General features: G+C 37.1%; 1 protein-coding gene across 2 annotated transcripts in view; it reads left to right on the top strand.

Annotated features, from left to right (window-relative positions):
- TGFBR1 (transforming growth factor beta receptor 1) overlaps window positions 1–23,876 on the top strand; it is a 52,126-nt gene extending 28,250 nt beyond the window's left edge. Inside the window, exons 3-9 of one of the 2 annotated variants that reach the window (XM_037495058.2) lie at window positions 1,758–1,988; window positions 6,803–7,033; window positions 10,349–10,516; window positions 13,175–13,331; window positions 16,223–16,347; window positions 17,696–17,826; window positions 19,335–23,876. In XM_037495058.2, coding sequence (XP_037350955.1) covers window positions 1,758–1,988; window positions 6,803–7,033; window positions 10,349–10,516; window positions 13,175–13,331; window positions 16,223–16,347; window positions 17,696–17,826; window positions 19,335–19,460 — 1,169 coding nt within the window. In that variant the 3' untranslated portion in view covers window positions 19,461–23,876. Of the gene's footprint in view, window positions 1–1,745; window positions 1,989–6,802; window positions 7,034–10,348; window positions 10,517–13,174; window positions 13,332–16,222; window positions 16,348–17,695; window positions 17,827–19,334 lie in introns of both variants that reach the window. The other variant, XM_037495057.2, reaches the window with a different exon arrangement.
- The last annotated feature ends 274 nt before the right edge of the window (window positions 23,877–24,150 follow it).

The raw sequence follows: 24,150 nt of genomic DNA on the forward strand, positions 1-24,150 counted from the left end.
GTCAACATGATAGGGAAGCCCCCCATAACAAGGTTCTGTCAGATTGTAATTTCTCTGGATTTTTATGTAGGCACCTGCAGTTGTAAGACGAAAAAGAAAATGATAATTCCAGAATTACCCATTTCCATTGTTTGGGCTTGAAATACCTGAATGGAGATTCATAAAACCATGTGAAGAACTCACTTCTCATATTAGAGCTAATTTCTAATACTAGACATACATAAATTCTCCATTCCCAGTTGCCTGATAAACAGCAAAAATATTACCAAATGGTAAGGTTCAGTGGTTCAAAAGAAGTGAAACTGAGCTGGGTAAATCAGAATAAATGTCATCCTGTGAAAGACTTACCATATGATAGGGAAGAACTTTCAGACAGCCCAAGGCCTGTTTTCAGTTGTTCATGCTCTCTATGAAATGAGAACATTTCACAGTTGTTAAAAATTGCTTTCAGATGAAAAAGCTCAATTGGTGAATTATTTTTGAAGTGCAGTATTGAAAGTGAATAGCAGACTGGATCCTGTAATTTTATAGTTAAGTGTCAGACAAGCTTAAGGCAAGACAAGCTTGAGAAATTGTTATAATTCAAAGAAAGACAGTTGGTGAGGAAATTAAGTAATACGGAGTACAGATCTAGGTAGTCCAAACTGTTTAGTGTAACTATTTCAAAAAAAGACATAAGAGTAGACAGAAGAGAGAAGAAAACTATGCAAAATTAATGAAGAAACTTCTTACTCAAATATATGTAATGAAAAAAAAATTGATTTCAAGATAAGGAAAAAATATTTCACTTTCAGTGCAGGTGAACACTAGTTACTTATAAGAGGAAATTAAAAGCTTATCTTTTTTTCCTTTTCAAATATCAGAAGGCAATGGAACATCATATATTGATTGTTAAGTCAAGATTTTTCATAGATAAAGGCAATAACGTAAATAGTGTATAAGCACCCATGCATTCTTTGTGAAATAAATTATTTGAATTAGGATCCTGTATCATAAGAAGTCAATCCAAATAATGTCAGGAACGAAAAAAATGTACTATGAAGATCATGGTTTGTAGTAAATCAGCAAAGCTTAGGATGAATGCCAAAATAATTAATGTATTTCTGAAACAGTGGAAAATATTAATGTTCAAGAGTATAAGAAAATATATGGTCTTGAATTAGAAGCTCAAGTGGTTAAAATAGACTAGAAAATATATGCATGCAAACGCCATTGAGAAAACAAAACAAATGATATATTTTGCATGATGCAAGTTGGCAAAGATACACACAAATGTGTTGTTTTGGAGGCGGTTGAGGCTGTTTGATAATTTTTTATAGCTTATGCTTATCTGTGGTTATACATTGTTCCTTTCTTCTGCCCTTGGAATAAGAAGACAAGCTAATGTTATTTTAAAAAAAGAAAAGACACCAGGAATTTGTTCCACATTATTGGTTCCTTTTTTAGTGACCTAAGAATGACAAATGGGTATGTCCTAGAATGTTGGTGCTAGCCAGCCTTGTTATTTAGATGATGGCTGAAAAATATAGGAAAGTGTAAGTGGATGTTGACAGAACTGGTGGTCATAAATGAGGGCTAGTGGGAGAAAACCAAAAGATTTGCTTGCTGTGGTTTGAGCCTTGTGAGCTGGTGTAATGAGGCCCTATGACTAATCGTGGTAGTGGCCAACTGCAGAAAATGTGGAGGCTTAGGAAATTTTGGATGCCACCTACAGCATATTTTTGTTGTTGTTTATTTCACTTGAGGTCGTTTTCTAGGAAAGCCACCATCTGGCCTTGGTCCTGTGGAACTGGCTGCTGTCATTGCTGGACCAGTCTGTTTTGTGTGCATCTCACTCATGTTGATGGTCTATATCTGCCATAACCGTACTGTCATTCACCATCGCGTGCCCAACGAAGAGGATCCTTCATTAGACCGTCCTTTCATTTCAGAGGGCACAACGTTAAAAGATTTAATTTATGACATGACAACATCAGGGTCTGGATCAGGTAATGTAATTGTTTTTCCATTTTCTTAAGAAGTCTTTCAGAAATTATCTATGCTGTTTACTAGTTGGCTAACTAAGCCAGTTGACTTAGTTTGTTAAAACTTGGGATAATGTGAATACTAATCCAGCTTCAAGCCTAATAAATGTCTCTAAGCTTGGTCTGTATCTCACTGTGGCTAGTTTAGTTTAGACAGATTAGAATTTACTTTTAAAGTATTCTCACCTATATAATCTCATTTGCTTCTCATAACACTCTGAGGTGAAGGAATATGGATTATTCTCATATAGGTGAGGATAAAATTCAAAAGTATTCAAGTGATCTCTATTCATTCTGTTAAGAATTGTTTAGCAGCTTTATTTTTGTATTGAAAGTATGCATGGCAAAGTGTTTTTGTAATTATGAAGGTTAATTTTCTTTTTAATATATGAAATTACTCTCTTTAGCTCAGTGTTCGCTTTTAGAAAAATGTCTAACAACCTTGTTATTTAATATATCTTTTTGGATCATGGCCTCTGTGATGTTTGATTTTCTCTGTTCTGTTTATTGATTTTTGTGAGATCAAAAATAAACAATTGCCAGAATCATCCTAAAGTGGATTTTGGCATAGCAGTGTTTTCATGTTTAAACCAAAGGGAATTAATTTTTCATTTGTTTTTGCGTGTGCTTTCGAAGGCTACAGAGAGGGAAGACCCTTGTTCTCTACAATATTGCAGTTTAATGCTCAGCTAGAAATTAAGAGATCTAGACTCTAGTGCAAGCTTTGTTATTCATACCTCTCTGACTTTGGGCTTCTATTTCCTCATGAGAAATATGGAACTGATATTCTTGGTAGTGATAAAGTTGTTAGAAGTTTAAATGAGATACATTATTTGAAGTGTAAATCGACTTTACGTAAGGGCTATATGGATAAAATATAGATTTCACTCATTTTATGATCAGTTGACTAAATGAACATTGAAGTAGAAGTTTGAATTGGGGGGGAATAGCACCAAATCACATGTGATGATACAGAAAGTTCATATAATGACATGTCTGTTTTAAGGAAATGAATATATATTGACATAGATGCAAATCTGTTCATTCATTTAAGTATGAAGAAACTAATTTTATGCCCTGAAACCATCTTTTATGGAATTTGGGTATATATAGTCACTGAGTTGTGTCCCTGACTACCAGGGCACATACAGATTTGCATTAGAGCCCAGATCTCTTAGTAGCCATCAGGGAACCCTTAGACTGTTGTTAGAAGGGGATTCGATGAGAGGTTGAATTGAAATGGAGCAGCCTTAGAACTGAAGATGTGATAGTCTTTGAACAAGCGTGATGTGGGAGTTGAGAAAGATTATTTTAGGGTTTCCTTGGAGTTTTCCATTGATACTGCATTATTCCAATATTCACAAAGATGTGGCTCATTCTGGAAGTCATCCTGTATACCCTCACCCCACACCCAGCCATGCCTCCCACCCAAAAAATAAAAAAAAAAATCTATAACAAGGACCAAAATCACAGAAAATCAGGGCAGTTTCAGATTATTTGGAATTAATCTCTTGGACCTCTGCTCTTGTTGCTAAACTTAACCTTCAGGGAAATCAAGGCAGTTCCTGCCTCTTGGCACAATGGCCCGTCAGCGCTCAAGGGAAACAAGCCTGCCAGAGGGATTAAAAAAAATTGCTGTGTAGATGGCAATTGGTTTTTGAATAATAATACATTTATTTTTACCTTTTCAGACATAGACATGAAATAAAGAATGAAATTATTTTTCTGCTGTATATATGTTTTTAGATTTATCAGGGGTCACAGCTCTATTATCAGAAAACTTCTCCGCCCCTCCTTTTATGCTTTCTTTGCCTTGCAAAAAAATGTGTGGCTTTGGGCAGTAAGCTGATGCCCACCCTGAGTTATTTAATCTTTAAAATCAAAGTAGTGAATCCTGCCCTGTACATGTCAGTGAATTGTTGTGAGGTTCAAATGAGACAAGATGTTTGTGTGAAAGCACTTGGTAAATTGTAAAGTTATGTCCAAATGACAGGTGTTATTTTTATTGAAAACATAATTTGGAAGAAAAATCTGACAGACAATATCAGATTGCTGTATTGTATAAAACTTAGTTGAAGGGCTCCTTTTCCTGTCAGAGTTTATTATGCACTGAGTTGCTTTATCTGGACAGAAGCTATCTTCTATGAAAAACATCAGAAAATGCCATCTCTCTTCCTACTATAAATCCTTAATGCCATCTTGTGCATGTGATTCATGCCTCTTAAGTAAAATGTCTATACATAATGCCCCTTGTGATTCTTTTCACTCATTGAGGAAAAGGTAAAACTGAATATTTCATGTTATGAATCACAGGTTTACTGCTCCATATCATGGCCATAATGGAGGAAGTGCCTTAGCTCTCTCAAACACTACTTTTAACTTGGGAAGTGCAGGGAAAACAATAGAGAACTCTGTTCTGTCAGCTCTAATCTTAAAGCTCACCTAATCCCTATTGCATTAATTTGAATTACAGGTTGTGCAGTGTGCCTGTATTTAAGCTGTCTTTAGGTTATAAAATGTGCGTGAGCATGCACGTGTGTGCCAATTTTTGAAAGTCTTGTTCATGTTTATGATCTCCTGTAATGTATGAATGTTGTTCAGATTTTATTTCTCTTGTTTACTGCATGTGAAACTGCTTGGATCCTATTTCCTATTGAAGTTTTCTCAAGAAAAGTACAGATAAGTGAAGTAGAGAATATGGAGATCTAAAGTGGGCCCATTTATTTTTTTCTTTAGAAGAAACATTACCTTTTTGTTAAATACTTAGGTATTCGTGTGGGATATTTGAACAAAATACAGATAATATGCGTCTACATTTGGCTTTTAATTTTAGTTCTGTGTCTAGAAATCAGTAGTGATGAGGAAGACAAAAATTTTCCTTGTCCTGTTAGCCTTTCTTGACCATATGTTTACATGAGTCCTAAATGTGTTAAACATTATTGGATTTGCAGTTGCCCCTTCTGCTTTGTTAATTGCCTTTCTAACTTCAGATTAAGTATAGTTTAAGCACGTGGCATGACCCTACTCAGAGATTTGAAAAAAATTTAGTAAATTAGTTTCTCATTAAACAACATACTTATGAATCGATTATTCATAAGAGCCCTTGATTTAAAAAGGATTTTTCACAGGTCTATTTTTAACTAGCAGCCTCCTTATAAACATGAAACATTTTAAATTAGACTTTTGACTCCTTTGCAGGAGATGAGGATGATAGAGCAAGGGGAGGAAAGGAACCATTTGAGAAATTTAAAAGATGAAAATAGAAAAACTTCTCATTACTTTAAAGTGAAGACTTAACATTTAGATTTGTAAGACTTTCATAGTAGGAAAGCAAAGAGAACAGATGATTTCATTTACAATCATTGGATTTATATGATCTAGCAAGCAAATCTGAATATAGGTTATAAATTACACAAATTTATGTGTAATAGAGCATATAAAGAAAATACTATTTAGAACATGATGTGCACTGACATTTTAATTGTCAGTGTCAGTATAATTTAAGATGGTTCCACCTTAGTCCATGGAAATGATATATTAAGTGAATTGGGATAGTCCCAAATATGGTGTTACTTAAATGTTATATACTATTAATAAATTCTTTTCTGTAAATGGGTTAGTGTAGCAATACTTGAAAATATATACGTTTAGAGTATAGTAAGTTTAATTGAGGGAGAAAATGCCAATGTCTCATTACAAAGGTAAGTGTTTAGGCCTCAATCTTTAAGATACTAATGTTGTCTAGATAACCAATTCTTCTTAACAAGTAAATTGCTTCTCTTGAAATAGATTTTGTGATAATTTTTACTGATATAGTAAAGTTAGAATTATTAATATATTAAAAGTTAAGTGTTTAATTCAGTGTTTCTTGTATTCACATACCTTTCTCTTTCCATCAGTAAAACCACTACCAGATTCATCTTTCTTAAATAAGATTTTCAGATTTCTCCACATTCATCACCATTTTTCAGAAATCTTTAATTTCATTGGTCTTCATGAGTCTGGTCATCTGCACATTCTGGTGACAGCTTAGCTTCTCTTTCATTGCTTTCCTGTACACATCCTGTTTATCTGAGCTGGATCCCTACGGTGCATTGTTCATTTCCTTCTGTCTTTGCTTATATTATCCTACTAAAACACACCTCACCTGCTTCTCTTCTCGGCTTCTGTCCCTTCTGTATAGTATCAGTTCAGCTTACTGTATAAAACCTGCTTTAACCTTCAAGACAGGAGTTTCTGGATTCTTTCATTTGTATTATTATTTTTTTTAATTCCTTACTGCTTTTGCAAATGTTGCCTGTTTTCTCCTCAATGGGACTGTAAATTCTTTTAAAGGTAGAACTTTTTTTTTTTTTAAAGATTTATTTATTTATGCATACAAGAGTAGGGGTATAGGTCAGAGGTGTGGGGGGGTAAGAGGATTCACCAGAGACAGAGTAGAGAGCAGAAAAGGCATATCTACTGAAATACACTGCTGAGGGAGCATCGGGCGAATCCGGAGAGATCTGCTGTGCCATGTGGGTTGTGCCCTGGCCAGCCTGGAATCGAACTTGTGCTGCAGAGGCTGCGGATTGCTTCATAGTGCTGCATCTTAACTTCTTGCGCCACCAGGGAGAACTGGTGGTTGGTAGAACTTAAATTAGGTAGAACTTAAATGAGTTATGTGCTCCTGGATTACTCTTTAACACCTGTCATGACATTAGAAATACATACTGTTGTTGATTGTTCTGTTGAATACTCTTTATTCATACTCTTTATTCTTTATTTTTTATCTTTAGGTTTACCATTGCTTGTTCAAAGAACAATTGCAAGAACTATTGTGTTACAAGAAAGCATTGGCAAAGGTCGATTTGGAGAAGTTTGGAGAGGAAAGTGGAGAGGAGAAGAAGTTGCTGTTAAAATCTTTTCTTCTAGAGAAGAACGTTCATGGTTCCGTGAGGCAGAGATTTATCAAACTGTAATGTTACGTCATGAAAACATCTTGGGATTTATAGCGGCAGACAATAAAGGTCAGATACGTCTGCTTCTTCTTTCAGTACAATGTAAACATTATCAAATTTGTTCAGAAATAAATGTTTTGTAGATTAAGACCCCTTAAGTCAATTAGAATATATGAAGTCTTTAGAAACAAAAATTTCTTAAAGATTTTCTTGACTCTTAGCAACATGTTCCTAAATCTCTGATTGTTTCTTAAAATGTAAAGAGCTATATTTAAAAAGCCATATACTTTCGTTATTTTGGTTCTGGATAGTTAGTTATTGAGTATGCTCATAATTTAGAAAAAAATTTATAAACTTAGGTTGTTCATATTTTTGAGGTAGGGCCCAGATATTTCTTTTCATGTCTTCCTGACCATTAGGATATCCAGATACATACTAATAAAGTAAAGAGTCTCAGTGTATTCTTTTTTAAGTTTCCTGGTCTAAATAAATTAACTTTTTATATAAACTCAATTACCCATGTGGACACTTTCTTGCCTGTAACATAAGTGCCTGAGGACCAGGGTCAGACCATATGCTGAAGGAAGCAAAGTCAAGGAAAAGTCAGTTTGAATGGTGACTGTTTATTTATGCATTCAAGAGCTGGGGTTCAGGTCAGAGATGCGGGGGGTGAGAGGATTCAGCAGAGACAGTGGGGAACAGAACAGGCAGACTGACTGTATACACTGCTGAGGGGAGCAGCAGGCGAGACAAGAGAGGTCTGCTTTGCCATGTGGGTTGCTCCCTGGCCAGCCAGGGATCGAACTCATGCTGCAAAGGCTGTGGATTGCTTCATAGTATTACTTGAAAACTGATAGATTTAGAGACGACTCTGATTCCGTTTTACTGTTTTCCCAACAGTATTGTGTATTTCCTGTGTATCATATACATTGTCCTACAGCAGGAGGCATCCGTTGTTTATCTCCTGTGATGTGCTTGCAGTAGTGGGTGTGATGGATGTAGGCAGTGATTGCCAATGGCTACTGCCAATTCATTGTTACTTACTTTAAAAGCAAAGCAAAAAAAAAAAAAAAGTGGTAGCCATAGTCTGAACAAGTGCTTCATTTTCATTTTCTTCTGCCTTGGATAAAATTTAGCTTTTCCCTCAACTCTTTCAGCAAGCTTTATAATGCTTTGTGCCTCTAGACTTTATTATTTCTTAATAGTGGTCTTTGTTTTTAGAAATTTCTCTCACTTTCTTAAAGAACTTAAGATGTTCATGATTTCAAACTCTGTTATAAACTGTTATAAACTTTTTTTAGAGATGGTACCTTTCAAATCTTCATTTGGGGGCCCAAATTTCACCCACCCTACCATGTTTTAGTCATGTTTTCAATTGCAACACACTGGCACAAAATTCTTTTGCTGCTGGTGGTCTGAACTTTTGTCTTCTGGTTTGCTCAAGCAGCAACCATGCCGGTGCTGTCATCTGGTGGTCACCAAGGGAACTAGCTAACACAACTTCCTCTTCCCTACCTCCTCCTCTCTTCTTTGTTAGGAGTTAATGGACTTTCCCCTCAAAGCTAGCACCTTCACTACAGTTCATTTTTACTTTATCCTCCTGACTTAGTCAGTTTCACCTCAGACAACCTTCCTGTGTGCTAAGTCTCTTAGGTATTCTTTTGACTTTGTCTCTTGTCAATTACCTCAGAAAATCTCCCTTCTATCCACCTGTGTTCCTATGTATTTCTTACTATGTAAGCCTTTTAGAATTCATTATTGTTTAAATCTGTAAAGAAAACTAGTGATACACCTGTATCAAGGGGAAAAAATGGTACAGGTTGGCACCAAATCAATTTATAAGTTTATGATCAATCCATTTTATAAAGAACTAGCATTGTGAATTTCTAAATATTTTTTTAAAGATTTATTTATTTTTATTTATGCATACAAGAACTGGGGTGCAGGCCAGAGGTGTGGGGGGTGAGAGGATTCACTAGAGAAAGAGTGGGGAACAGAACAGGCAGATCTGCTGAAATACACTGCTGAGGGGAGCAGTGGGCGAGACAGAAGTCTGCTGTGCCATGTGGGTCAGCTCCCTGGCTGTGGATTGAACTCATGCTGCAGTGGCTGGTGATAGCTTGATAGTGCTGAGACTTTAACCCCTGCGCCACCAGGGAGGCCCTCTAAATCTTTTTGAAAGTACCCAGGAACCACCCCCTCCAGAATCTTCTAAAATCATGTTCCTTAATCTCTTCTAACTTCCCTTGAGTAACAACCTTCAAAATATGGAAGTTTTTTTTCTTTTGTTTTACAACTAATAGTGAAGAAAATAGCTTATTTTAAGTTTCTGTGTGCTTTGCATTGTATTAAATGCTTGAAAAATCTGTTAACCTATTTTAAAAAATCTTAGCAGTATTGCAAATTGAGATTCTGTTGTAGAAAAGAAGCCGACTCATTGGCTGAGAAACTTTTCTGAGGTCATGTAGTTGATAACAGCCAGCCCCTAGATTCCAGGTCCGAATGACTGCAAGTGTGCATCTGTTACTGAATAGTGCTGCTTCCTAGGATTGTTACAGTTCTTTGATTTTTTTTTTCATGATTTCATGAAACATATGGTTTTTCAGCTACCTCTGCATAAAATAGAGTTTTGTGTGCCAGCCTTGCCTAGAAACCTCACCAGAACTGTTACCATGCTTCCCAGGGGAAAGCACATTTCAGTTTCATGTATCAGCTTACAAATGAACTTTTGGAACGCACAATCCTAGTTGTTGAGTTTCAACATCACCTTGTGTAAAACTGGGTTCAGTCCCAGCCATTTTTCTTCCTGACATTTTACTTCCTGTCTCAGCTTTCCTATGTGTCGATGATACCACTATTTTTTATGTTTCTCTAAGCTGGAAATCTTGGAATCATAATTGTCTTATCTGGCTTCTTTATGAATTTTATATACAGTCTGTCATAAAAGTTCACATTTTTTTTCATTTAAGCTCGCTCAGTTTTCTCCCACACTAATAGGGGACACTACTGGGGGAGTCACTGGACTCCAGATCCTTCTCTTCTTCCCCCCCCCCTCCTTCCTGCTGTCAAGACCTAACCTGAGCCAAGTTAGTTCTTCTAACTGTGTACTGAATAGTCGCAGCTCTGCTATTATCTGTGTGGATGTAAGATCACCATGTTTGAACTATGATTTCTTGTCTCTTAAACGGGATTAGTTATTCTTGCCTTAAGAATCAGGGGCTTACTTTGAGGATCACAAGAATATGTGCAAAAACATAATAGAAACTGAAAATACGAAGGAAAAAATATACAAGCTTAAGGTACCATATTGAAGTTGTGATTCAGGGTTAAGAGTAAAAAGTGACCTTTTGAATAAACTGTAAACATTGTTATTTTACTTTGCAGACAATGGTACATGGACTCAGCTCTGGTTGGTGTCAGATTACCATGAACATGGATCCCTTTTTGATTATTTGAACAGATACACAGTTACTGTGGAAGGAATGATAAAACTTGCTCTGTCCACAGCAAGTGGACTTGCCCATCTTCACATGGAGATTGTTGGTACCCAAGGTAACTTACAATCTTGTTATTTAAATTCCTGTGAATCTAATGTCTGTTAAGAAAGTTTTTGCGTGAAGGCAGCCAGTTGGAGGTGTTTAAAGTGAGTTTTTAGATGTGAATATTTCATCTTTCTACTGAAAATCTCAGCTGGAGTTAGTAATCTTGGAATTTGTCTTAGAGATTCTCTAGTCATAACAATACTGATATTTTTGTGAGCATTCAGTCTTATTTGTGATTTTTTGAGGATCTTGACTTTAGAATTCAAGTCTCATTTATTTTCATGTATAGTGTCAAATGAAATGTGAAATGCTTTGTAAATGTGAACATGCTTATATAAATGTTATCTGGTATCCAATAATCATATTTGACCCTGAGGTAAGGATGAAAATAAAATACAAAATTTTAGTTATGAAATTTTTATTCTGTGATTGTTGTGCCATGCAGAATGTCAAATACAATACAATAAGTCCTGATTTAATATCATCAGTAGTTTCTTGGAAGCCACAACTTTTAGCAAAATGACGGTAATGAAAGCAGATAAAGTGTCATTTTGTTGAATATCAGCCAGGATTATTATCGATCTTATAATAAAATGATGTTGAAGAAAAAACATTATTTGAAGATCGGCTATATTTCTTTCTGTTGTTTTGATTATCCACTTGCTACCTAATGGCTCCCTCACTCCCCACTTCACAAAGACTCATCTTTGTAATTAGTATTGTTGGTTATAACAGCCTTATTGGGTTATAATTCACATATCACCCAATTTGTCCATTTAAAGTGTACAATTCAGGGCCTCCCTAGTGGTGCAGGGGATTAAGTCACAGCACTGTGAAGCTCTGGCAGCCACTGCAGCACAGTTCACTCCCCCACCAGGAAGCTACCCACATGGTGCAGCAGACCTCTCCTGTCTCACCCGCTGCCTCCCTCAGCAGTGTATTTCAGTCAGTCTGCCTGTTCTTCTCCCCATTCTGTCTCTGATGAATCCTCTCACCACCGACCCTCCCCCCTCCACACCTCTGGCCTACACCCCAGCTCTTGTGTGCATAAATAAATAAAATAAATCTTAAAAACAATAAAGTGTACAATTCAGTGGTCTTTAGTATAATCATAGACTTGTGCAGCTGACCAATTTTACAATATTTTCATCACTCCAGAAAAAAACTTTGTACCCATTAGCAGTCACTCCCTACTTCCCCACAATATCCTTAGTCCTCGGCTAGCTCTAATTTACTTTCAATTTCTGTAGATTTTTGATTCTAGTTTGAGGAAATACCAGACTTTTTTTCAAAGCATGTGTACCGTTTTACATTGCCACCAGCAATATATAAATTTTCCACTTTGTAATTTTTTTTTTAAAGATTTATTTATTTTTACAAGAACCGGGGTATAGGCCAGATGCACAGGAGGGTGGAAGGGTGAGAGGGTTCACCAGAGACAGAGCAGGGAACAGAACAGGCAGACTGACAAAATACACTGCTGAGGGGAGCAGCAGGCGAGACTGGAGAGGTCTGCTGTGCCATGTGGGATTCTTGCCAGCCGCCGGCCGGCCAGAATCAAACCCACGCTGCAGAGGCTGCAGACAGCTTCACAGTGCGGCGCTCAACCACCTGCGCCAACAGGGAGGCCCCAATAATTATTATTTCTTTTTTTTTTTTTTTTTAAAGATTTATTTATTTATACAAGCACTGGGTATAGTCAGAAGCGCGGGAGGGTGAGAGAATTCACTAGAGCCAGAGCGGGGAGCACAGCAGGCAGACTGACGAAGTACACTGCTGGGGGGAGCAGTGGGCGGCAGGAGAGGTCTGTGCACCATGTGGGACCCTCCTCCAGTGGCCGGGGAGCAGCCGAGGATCGAACTGGCTCAGCGGAGGCTTCGGGCAGATTCGCAACCCAGCGCTCAACCGTTGCGCCACCGGGGAGGCCCTAATTATTATTTCTTAATGGCAGTTTTTCTAGTGGTCAGTAGTAAAGGTTGTACATTTAATAATGAGTTCATTCCCATTGATAGCCAAAGGAAGTTGATCTAGAGTGGAATATGAGTCTGAATATCGTTCCTACAAATAATTTGTACTGTATTACCAAACACATCTTTAGCCTCTAGGGACCCCTTTGCATTATTAGACTAAATTTTTGAGTATCATCTTCTTGACATCTTGTTTTCTTTATTTTCTTTGAAGAAATGTAATTTCAGGGCCTCCCTGGTGGTGCAAGGGGTTGGGACGCAACCTATGAAGCTGTCCACAGCCTCTGCAACACAAGTTCGATCCCCGGCCAACCAGGGAGCAACCCTCATGGCACAGCAGACCTCTCCTGTCTCTCCCACTGTTCCCCTTAACAGTGTATTTTTCAGTCAGTCTGCCTGTTGTGTTTCCCACTCTGTCTCTGATGAATCCTCTCACCCACCACACCTCTGGCCTGTTCTCCAACTCTTGTATGCATAAATAAATAAATCTTAAAAAAAAAAAAGGAAATGTAATTTCAGCAACATTTGTTAAATGGATTCACTTAGCTTGTTTAGGAATGACGCTAGTTTGCAGGTGATTTGGGCTGAAATGCTTTGATACAGGGTTAGGAGGAGATGCTTTGGTTTTCAGTGTTAAGATGAGAATTATAACTGGTATATTTTTTTGAAAAGTAGTCATGTTTAATTTTTTTTTTCTTTAGGAAAGCCAGCCATTGCTCATAGAGATTTGAAATCAAAGAATATCTTGGTAAAGAAGAATGGAACTTGCTGTATTGCAGACTTGGGACTGGCAGTAAGACATGATTCGGCCACAGATACAATTGATATTGCTCCAAACCACAGAGTGGGAACAAAAAGGTACACTTCTAAATAAATACACATTTTATTTTCTGAAACTCAAATGTGTACTTCATTATAATAGCTTTATTATAGGTCGAACATCTCATGGTCTTGCCTGCTCTAAAGTCAAGATTAAGTGACTTCAAAAGATGCCTGCTGATAAAAGGTAGTCCTTTCAGGAAATATTATTGTTAGTTATGTTAGTGTGTGGTTAATATTTACAGGGTATCTACTATGTGCCAGTCATTTATATATTTTATATATACAATCTCATATAATGCTCTCAAGTGCTATCTCACAGCTAGCCTAAGTGTTTCTGAAGTTTTCGGTTCTTGAAGGTATGCCTTTCTCTCTTCTTAGGACATTTTTGGCTGTTCTGTATTCTAGAACAGATATTATCTCTAACTTGTACTCAACCTTCTTTGCTCGTAGTGAGTCTTTTCTGAGTTATTAGGTATCCTCATCAAGGGCTTTTGTAGCATGGCAGACTGGGCCACTGAAGCACTTGCTATTTTCTGCTGTAAGCACTTCAGTTGGGCCACTGAAGCACTTGCTATATTCTGCTGTAAATATTCACTCAAGCAGATTCCAAGCTGCTTGAAAGCAGTCTTCTATTCCAGCATCTCTCACCGTGCCTGAAACATAATAGGTCCCAGTAAATTTTTGTTGAATTCATGAGTTCTAAAGAGAATTTAATTAGATAGGCGTCACTACCCTTAATTCACAGATGAGGTTAAGCATGTGATCAACATAGGTGGATGGTAAACTGAAGAGATGAGCTTTCAACCTGGGTCTTTCTTACCTAAAGGCCCTGCTCCTTATACTACTATGTTGGCCTTGGAGGAAGCCAAGCTTTATTCTATATGAGTTCTATTTATGATTTCTGGGGTAACTCTCAGAACTCTTAACTCAGGGTTCAGGAGGGTGGTTGGTGCACATCTTCATGGGTCCTGATCTGTAACTATTTTTTTTTTAAGGTTTATTTATGCAGACAAGAACTGGGGTACAGGCCAAAGGTGGGGGGGGGCAGTAAGAGGATTCACCAGAGACAAAAAGAGGAGCAGAATAGGCAGACTGACTGAAATACACTGCTGAGGGGAGCAGCGGTTGAGACCGTGAGGTCTGCTGAGCCCCTGGCTGGCGGGGAATCGAACTCGTGCTATGGAGGCTGCAGATAGCTTCATAGTGCTTTGCTTAACCCCTTGCGCCACCAGGGAGGCCCCTGATCTATAACTTTAGTAGGATTTTTGGATCTTCAGATCCTGATAATATGGAATTAACAGGAGGACTGGCATTCATTTATATCTATTACTTTGTTCTCTGGAAAATGCCCCTGCCCTTCCTTTGTAGATTAAAATGTATATTCTCTTGAAGTAAATGACAAAGTAAGTAGTGCACCTTAGGACATTTGTAATAGTCAAATTGTTACACGTGCCTTTCCTAAAACACTGAAGTCGTGAGGCAGATAGCGTAAAATTGCTGTTTTAGCTCTTCATGGAGTTTAATTGGCATCATAAATTTACAAATCAGTATTTTATATACATATCCATACTTGTATAGAAAGCTGTCTGAAAGGATATTCATCAAAACGATAACACTGTGGTAGTAATAGAGTGGTTTTTCATTTTGTGCTTTATGTACTTTGGAAAAATTTCTATAAGAAGCATGAGTCATTTTCCCCCCTTCTTATTGTGGTAACATTAGTTTACAACACTGAATATTTTTCAGGTATACAGTTTCTCACCTAAGCAATGATGTATTTCATACTAAGCCCACCAGCAAATGTCATCACCACCCAGCACTAAACTACCTCCCACCTCCATCCCCTCTAGAAACCACCATTTTGTCGTTAGAGTCTAAGATTTTGTTTTTCAGTTTTTGGGGATATTTTTTATTGCTTTAAAAAAAAAATTCTACAAATGAGCAAACCCACAAGGTGTCTTTCTCCTTCAGACTTAATTTACTGAGCATAGTCCCCTTCAAGATCCATCCATATTGTTGCAAATGGCTGGATTTCACCACTTTTTATTCTGCCTGAGTAGTATAACACTGTATAAATATACCTCAACTTCTCCATCCATTTAATCATTGTCAGACATGGGTTGTTTCCATATCTTCACTGTTGTGATTAGTGCTACAGTAAACATAGGGGTGCATGCACATCTTTTTGAATTAATTAGTGTTTTCATATTCTTTGGGTAATTATCCAGAAGTGGAGTTACTGGAGCTTATGTAATTCTGGTTTTCATTTGGGGAGCGCCTCCATATGGTTTTCTATAGCTGTTCCTACCAACAGTGCATGAGGGTCCCTTTTTCTCTACTTCCTCACCAACACTTATTACTTCTTGTCTTCTTGAAAATAGCCATTCTAACTGGTAGGAAGTGAAATCTCATTGTGATTTTGATTTGCATTTCCCTAATAAGAAGTGATGTAGAACATCTTTTCTTGTGTCTGTTGGCCATCTGTATGTCTTCAGTGAATGGCTATCTAGATCCTCTGTCCATTTTTTAATCAGGTAGTATGTTTTTGTTGAGTTATATGAATTATTTTTATAGTTTGGATATTAACCCTTGTAAGCTGTCTTTTTGTGTTAATGATAGTTTCTTTGTGGGGAGATGTTTTGATGTAGTCCCATTTCTTGTTGATACTCTCTTTTGTTTTTCTTGCTATTGGAGACAAATCCACAAAGACACCAGTAAGGCCAGTGTCAAAGAGTTTATTCAGCTATGTTTATTTCCAAGTCATTTTTTAAAGACAACGGAACCTTGCAGAAAGAAGGGGAAATTCTTAAAGCTATTGTGTTGATTTTTTTTTTTTTTAATTCTCAGGAATAAAAGGAAATTTATGAAGCAGTTCAAAAGTAATCTGGCCACCAGTCCATAAAATAAAATGCTGACTTCTTTTTTAGGTACATGGCCCCTGAAGTTCTAGATGATTCCATAAATATGAAACACTTTGAGTCCTTCAAACGTGCCGACATCTATGCAATGGGCTTAGTGTTCTGGGAAATAGCTCGACGATGTTCCATTGGTGGTAAATTTCTCTCCCCTTCCCCAATAGTTTGTCATGATCAAAAGTTGTTCAAGAATTGTCTTTGTTATTGAATGAAGTTACACATCACCAGGCTGAAATTATGTTCTCTACGTAATCACTGAGAGTGCCAAGAAAATAAAGAAGAAGAGAAATACCTATAGTGAGAGAAAAAGTATATGCTTTCTCCCATGTAGTTTTCTCGTAAAGCACAGCTTTATCCTAGTGTGTTCTTTTACTGTTTCCACATGAATCTTGGGATGCATAAGAAACCAACCCCTTGTTATGTTGACATATAGTTGCTTGGAATGATGACTATTTGAGAAGCTACCTTGGAAACCATCTACAGTGTGTGCCTGAGTCAAGCTAATTTTTTCCTGCAATTTTCTTCACCTTGATAGCTGGAAATTACACATACAAAATGCAAATACATTGCCATTACATTACTCTTAAGTTTTTTTTAACTTTTAAGTTTAGTTTTAGATTGAATACTTTCAATATTTTTTCAAGAAATGACCTCTTGAGGGATTAGGCTTGGCTGAGATGAGAGCCTGAGGTTTTTTGAGGCGTTTGGGGAGGCATAGTGTTTCTTTGCTTTGTGGCAAGTAGGACAGGGTATTGGCAGATGCACACATTGCAAGGGACTTGCACCTCAGGCTCGCCTTGTAGGATTCAAGTCTCAGTGATAGAGTGAATATACCATACCTGGTGAGAGGCTGTGCATCCACGGGACAAGCACCCCTGTCTTACATATTGGAATTCTAGGGGGCAACGTTGATCTGGTCATCACCAGTCATAGCTAATGACCAGAATTAAAATAGCTTTCATTGATCCCATGGCAATGTTTAGTTTAGTTTTGTTTTTTTAAAGATTTATTTTTATTTATTTATACAAGTACTGGGTACAGTCAGAAGCGCGGGAGGATGAGAGAATTCACCAGAGTCAGAGCGGAGAGCAGAGCAGGCAGAATGACGAAGTACACTGCTGAGGGGAGCAGCGGGCGTGGCAGGAGAGGTTTGCGCACCATGTGGGACCCTCGCGCGGTGGCCGGGGATTGAACCGGCGCTGCAGAGGCTGTGGGCAGCTTCGCAACCCAGCGCTCAACCGCTGCGCCACCGGGGAGGCCCCGGCAATGTTTAGTTTTAAGGTGTGGGCCCAATGCTGACTTGGGGTGGGTAGATAGAGATGTAAATGAGATGGAGCAAACAGTGAGTCCTGCTGACTCACCTGACTTAGTAATGGGAAACTGTACTATGACTGTCAGGTGTTCTTTTTCTCACTGGTCAAGGAGCAATCTGACATGACCTGTGTAAATTCTTCAAAGTAGTTTTTTTTTTTTTAATCAATATAGGAATTCATGAAGATTACCAGCTGCCTTATTATGATCTTGTACCTTCTGACCCATCAGTTGAAGAAATGAGAAAAGTTGTTTGTGAACAGAAGTTAAGGCCTAATATTCCAAACAGATGGCAGAGCTGTGAAGTAAGTATTTCTTTTGGAGACTACACAATTGTATAAGCTACTTCTGCTTAGTAAGTGAAGTTCTTTAAGGAAAACACAAGAATTCCCTTTTTCGTGGCAATTAAATTAGTAAATAAATACAGAATAATTTGGTTTTCATGTTCAATTTTAAGCACATGGAAAAGGCCATGGGGCCTTTGCAGTGACTATCTGTGTCAGAACCGTGCTTAGATCTGCCACTGAACGCAGGTTCCCACTTTGAAGTAAATGTCCCCTTCAGTCAGCAGCCCAAAACAGAGGCACGAATGCGTGCATATAAATATATATCTATATATATAGAAATAGAGATATAGAGAGATATCAATATAGATGGATAGATAGATAGATATGTATATATAAATGATGGGTACTTTGTCCTTTTTATCTGGTGACAAGTATTTATTTCTAGGAAATGTTCCTGGAGTATTTTTTTTTATTTGTTCTCTTCCATTTTCCTCTCTTCTGGTTCTTCAACTCTAGTTAGGATTTTTAGGTCTCTTGAACAGACCTTCTAATTTTACCTTGTCCATCCTTTTCTTTGTCCCTCCATTTTCTGGGAGGTTTATTGATGTTTATTATAATTTTTAAAATCAGGTTCATCTTCCAATTCTTTGCTGAAGTTTTTCTAAAGGCAACAAAAAACAAAAAAACTATTGATGACAGATGATTGATATATTCTAGTCTATATACCTCTTCTGTTTTCTCCAAGTTGCTTTTTTCTGTTTGTATCAGCTACTGAATTTCATACTACTTTCCTCAAATGTCTGATCAAATTTATACTCCCACCATGTTTAAAGAGGGTGCTGAAAGCTTTGTGCACATGAATGGAAATTAGCGACTGTGATCTTTGGAGTAATCTAATGGGTTGCTTCCTGGGAACCACTGATGTCAGTCTCTTCAGGTTTTTCCTCCTGGGTTACTCATGTTCCCCAGAGAAGACTTCCAGTGTCTTGCTTGGAGGAGTACATATAAGTTGCTACCCAGGTTTTGGGGAAAAATTGTCTTAGCATTGAAGTTTACCTTCATATTCCCCAAGTCAGAAATCTGTTTTGCCCTCTAAGAGAGAAACCTTTAATTTCTGCTCTAATAGAGTAGGACAGTCACCCAGCTCTGTGAGATGGGAGAAGAAGGTATTTTAGATTCTAACTCTTTCAACAGATCCTCCTATGTTTAGCCTGAACAGCACCCCAAAGGTACTTTATGCAGTTAATTCCTCTGTTTTAGGCAAAGTTTCAGTGAGTCTTTGTCTTGAACAGTTCTGGTCCAGGATTCTGCTTTCAGGTCAGCTGTGTTAGTCACCCCTTGTCCATTGCTGCTGGCACCTGTACTCCTGATGGGAAATTAAGTCATTTGTATTCATTGCTGTTATAAATAATGTGGAAGCAAAAAAACTTATACAGACATAATTTACTAAGAAAATTTGCAGGTAAAGGGTCAGATCCATGGAAATGATGCTTGCGTTAATTATTTTTTCTTTTTCTTTCTTACAGGCCTTAAGAGTAATGGCTAAAATTATGAGAGAATGTTGGTATGCCAATGGAGCCGCTAGACTTACAGCTTTGCGGATTAAGAAAACATTGTCACAACTCAGTCAGCAGGAAGGCATCAAAATGTAATTCTGTGGCTTTGCCTGAACTCTTTTTCTTCAGATCTGCTCCTGGGTTTTAATTTGGGAGGTCATTTGTTCTACCTCACTGAGAGGGAATAGAAGGATATTACTTCCTTCTGCAACAGTGTAATAAGGTCAATTAAGAACTTCCCAGGATTTCTTTGGACCCAGGAAACAGCCTTGTGGGTCCTTTCTCTGCACTATGAACGCTTCTTTCCCAGGACAGTTACAAAATGTTATGTAGTCTACTTTTATTTTTATTAACACAGAACTTGTTTTATTTTAAAAGATGATTGCTGGTCTTAACTTTAGGTAACTCTGCTGTGTTAAAGATCATCTTTAAAGGTAAAGGAGCCAGATTGCTGAGTTAAAAGAAACAATAAGAAAGTAATTTTACCTGGTTAGTACATTCTCAGAGGATTCTGAACCACTAAAGAGTTCCTTGATTCAGACTTTGAATGTACTGTTCTATGATTTTCAGGATCTTAACATTAACACTTAAAAATACTCTTGAGTCTAAAAATGACCTCATGTAGTAGTGAGGAACATAATTTATGCAATTGCATTTTGTATACTATTATTGTTCTTTCACATATTCAGAACATACATGCCTTCAAAATGGGATTGTACTATACCAGTAAGTGCCACTTCTGTGTCTTTCTAATAGAAATGAGTAGAATTTGCTTAAAGTCTCTCTGTGTTAAAACCTGTAGTGTTTTAATTCAAAAAGTTTATTTATCTGGATAGTCCAGACTTTTTATGGGGTTTTTTTGGAAGGGTTTTTGTGGTATGTCATTTGATATTCCATTTTGAAAATGCCTTTCTCTACTACCAAAATGTGCTTAAACCACTAAAGAAATGAAGTGGCATTAATTGGGTAAGTTGTTATCATGGTCATGTTTGAATATTCTCACATCAAGCTTTGGCATTTTAATTGTGTGGTATGAGTATACTTAAAATCAAGTGGCACTCTAGATGCTTACAGTACTTTAATAATTTAAAATGTGTAGCTTATAGACTAATTTTTCTAAAAGAAAATTTGTCTAGCTGCTTGTGAAAAGTTGTGTGGCATTCTGTAAGCCAATTTTTCATTATCTGATCAAAGACAGTGTTATTTTTTTAAGAAATGAGTTAAGTTTAAAATTTGAATATGATTAATGTTAACTAATAGGCCTTTTCTAGGAAGGTAAAGGTAGTTAATAATTTGAATAGATAGCAGATGTGCAGGAGAGTCACATTTGTTATGTAGAGTCAGTGTTCAGTGGATTTTCTGTCTTTGCAACTAAGGTTAGAATTAGTCTGGTTTTGAGGTCTCACTACACTTTGAGGACGGCAGCTTTTAATTCAGTCTCCTTCTGTGTGCAAATGTTGCAATTGTTTTATTTACATGGTTATGTAATAAATTCAGTGCACCTTTGATTTTTGGGAGAGTGGTAGCTAAAGAATATTCTGAGTATAGATTCTCCAATTACAGATGTTTCTGGTCAGATTAAATATTTAAAGCAAACTATTCATGGTCTTCACATGCTAAGTTGAAACTAGCTTTTAACAACTGGTTTTTACTTCCAGTGCTAGAAGTCTTTGCAGGGCTTTTGCAATTTTCAAAGTCCTCTTTATCACTGTGATCTTATTCTGAGGGGTAAAAAGCAAAAAAGTTCCCATAGCTGTGAGGCAAGACATTGACTTTATATAGTGCTATCAGTTTCCTGATGAAAAAAAGGGTCAAAATAACGTATACAGTATTTTGGTCAGTAAGAAAGAATGACCACGTATACTGACAGAGCTGCATTCTGATAGTGTCTTCTCTCTTAAAAATAGATTTAATTTGAAAGACTGTTTGGTCTTAAAGCCAAAGTGATTTTGGAATGAATGACTACATACTACATAGGAACTTAGTGTCGAGTTCATGTATTTAAAAACATCACAGGGAAGATGTGCTTAGAGATTCATATTTTGGCTACAAATTTGAGTTATTTTTCTGTTGTTAACCATGATTTCATCAAAACGAATGAGTTTGAGAGTTGTTTTAATAATTGTATAACATTTCCTGTTTAATAATTTCTAGCTCTGTGATCAGGTACTTTAGTATTAATATTTTTTCGCCATGTCTAAGCTTACCTTATCTGCTTTATGAAATTCAGAGGACCAACACATTTATCATTAAAACTATTTTTGTATAATTTTAAGAACATACCAAAAGTTTTTGTTTGATTTAAAGTTGTGATACATGATTTTTCACTCTCATGTAAGGTAAACAACTTTTGCTAAAGATACTCTTTACTCAGTCAAAGACTGAGTTAGAGTTATACTGTTCTTGCATAAGTGATTTAAGTGTACATTGGATGAATCAGGGAATATTTTAAAAGTTGGGATTTAGTTCTAAATTGGGTTTACATATTACTGCAGCTAATTCCTTTTGTTGGCTAGTGATGGTTTTATAAACCCCAATTGGCTAATCCTAAACATGAAAGTAACTTAAAAGATGAAATCATGACTACTGCAGCTATAACTGCAGATACTTTTGACTAGATTTTGTCATTTAGAAATATAGTCCTTTGTTTATACTGCCTTTTTTCAGTTGCTCACCTGCTGAGATTCAATGTAGCTAAAACACATTGCAGGAAAAATTGTCCATATCCATTTTGTCCCTAACTTGGTGGAATGGAGATAGGGGGGCTATGGTCTAGTGAAGTGTAGACGTCTCTGGTCCCTTCTTCACATCTTCAGTTCTTTTTCTCCCAACCGGCCTTCCTGCTGGCTTCTGACTCAGAGATCATTGCCTTGCCATCACCCTTCCCCACTCCACCCAGCAACCTTTTGACTGAATAGCTGCTTTTGTTATCTAGAGTGAAAGGGTTGATGGAAATTACAGTCCTACTTTTATTTCCTTGAGTCATTGGAGATGGCAGGGAAGGGTCTCCGAATTTGGAGATTGAGTGGATGCCCTGCTTTGACTTCAGCCATAGCCAAGGAGTGGGATGGCTGCACGGTGACAACTATGGCAGTGGGAGTTGTGCCAGAAGCAGTGGCTAGTTGGATCCCTAGTAGGACTGGGGGCCGCCCACAAGCTGAGCCTGTAATTCTGCTGTAATGATAGTGCTCAAGAAGTGCCTTGAGTCAGTGTATGGTGCCATGGCCACTGAGAATTCAAAGTTTCAGTTCTTATTACAAAACTTAAGTGGTCTCTTAGCCATTTTTGTGGTTCATGCATGAATTACCCTTTTTTCTCTATATTTGGAGAACTGTCATGTGTAGAATATTTTAAAAACCAAGATGGTAAAGTGCTAGTTTAAGTGCACAACAAAACCAGCGTTTTATTAGACACATCACATCAGGAGTTTATTTTCACCCTTACACTGAAAGAGTGATTATAAGTCAACTGGACCTTTTGTTTCTTGACTGTGGCAGTGTTCTGACTCCAAGTGGTGGAGAGTCCAAATAATGGTTCTGTTAAAGCGTGGCATAAGATGCCAATTCAGATATCTTTGAGATCCTAAACAATAGCTTTGGACAGGTACTGCAGCTTCTTGTGTCTGTTTTGGAATGCAGGAACACGCATGGACCCACTTTCTAGGAATGCTGGACTTCTAGGATATTCTGAGGATTGTCAATACATTGAAACTTTTTAATCCCATTATGCAATCTTGTGAGTGTAACCTTTAAAAAATGTAGTTAATAACATTCAACCTGTTTCTTAAAGCTTAAAAAGAACTTCAGTGAATTTGTTTTTATTTTTTGACAAGCTTTGTTAAGAATGTCATGAACCATGTTTTGATATCCCTTTTTCACATTGTGCCAATGGAATGGGGTGTTTGATGTTTCTTTATATGTCAAGGAGATGCTTCAAAATGTCAATTGCTTTAAACTTAAATTACCTCTCAAGAGACCAAGGTACATTTACCTCATTGTATATATGATGTTTAATACTTGTCAGAGCAGTCTCCAGGTTTGCAGTTTTATTTCTATAAAGTGTGAGTATTATGTTGCTAAATTACTCAAATGGTACTGTATTGTTTATATTTGTACCCCCCCAAACATCACCTATATTTTCTGTTTTCTGTATTTTATTATACTTGTGCAAAATTCTTTTGACTTTATCAATCTCTGCCCTTTCAGATGTGTACAGAAAATGTCCATATAAATTTCATTTAAGTTGAATGATTCTGAGAAACCTGTAAAGAGGAGAGAAAAACAAAATCTGCAGTTCCCCATAAGCTCTTAAAAATTGTACATTGTTACTTGTAGTAATATTCTGAATGAACTGTAAATAGGAAGTAGATCAGCAATGCTTATGTCAAGTCCTAACACTACAGTAGAAACATGGAAGCAAGCAAATAAATGACTTTTTCCTCAAGTGTTAGTGTGTAATGTTTTTTAAAGTGTGCAATGCTATTATGAAACGTGGTTGCTATAGATAGTGCTAGAATCTTTGGATTACTACCCAGTGCCGGTTGCGGTGTGGTTAACGTGGTTGGGGATTGCTGCTCTTGTCAGTGAACAAGAGGGAACCTGTCTGCATGTGAGCTTTGCCTCTGGCTCAGCAAATTGGTGTTTGTGTTAAGGCAATGTTGTTATTTTGATTCTTAAAAGTCTTTCAATGACTTCAAAGGAAATTTAGAGTGCTTTTATCTTCTTAATTAAAAAAATTGTGAGAATGGGAATAGATTGTGGAAATAGGCTTTTTTAAAGAAACAAAA

Source organism: Talpa occidentalis, unplaced genomic scaffold (genome assembly GCF_014898055.3).
Source record: "Talpa occidentalis isolate TD23 unplaced genomic scaffold, MPIMG_talOcc4v2.1 talOcc4.7, whole genome shotgun sequence".
NCBI lineage: Eukaryota > Metazoa > Chordata > Mammalia > Eulipotyphla > Talpidae > Talpa > Talpa occidentalis.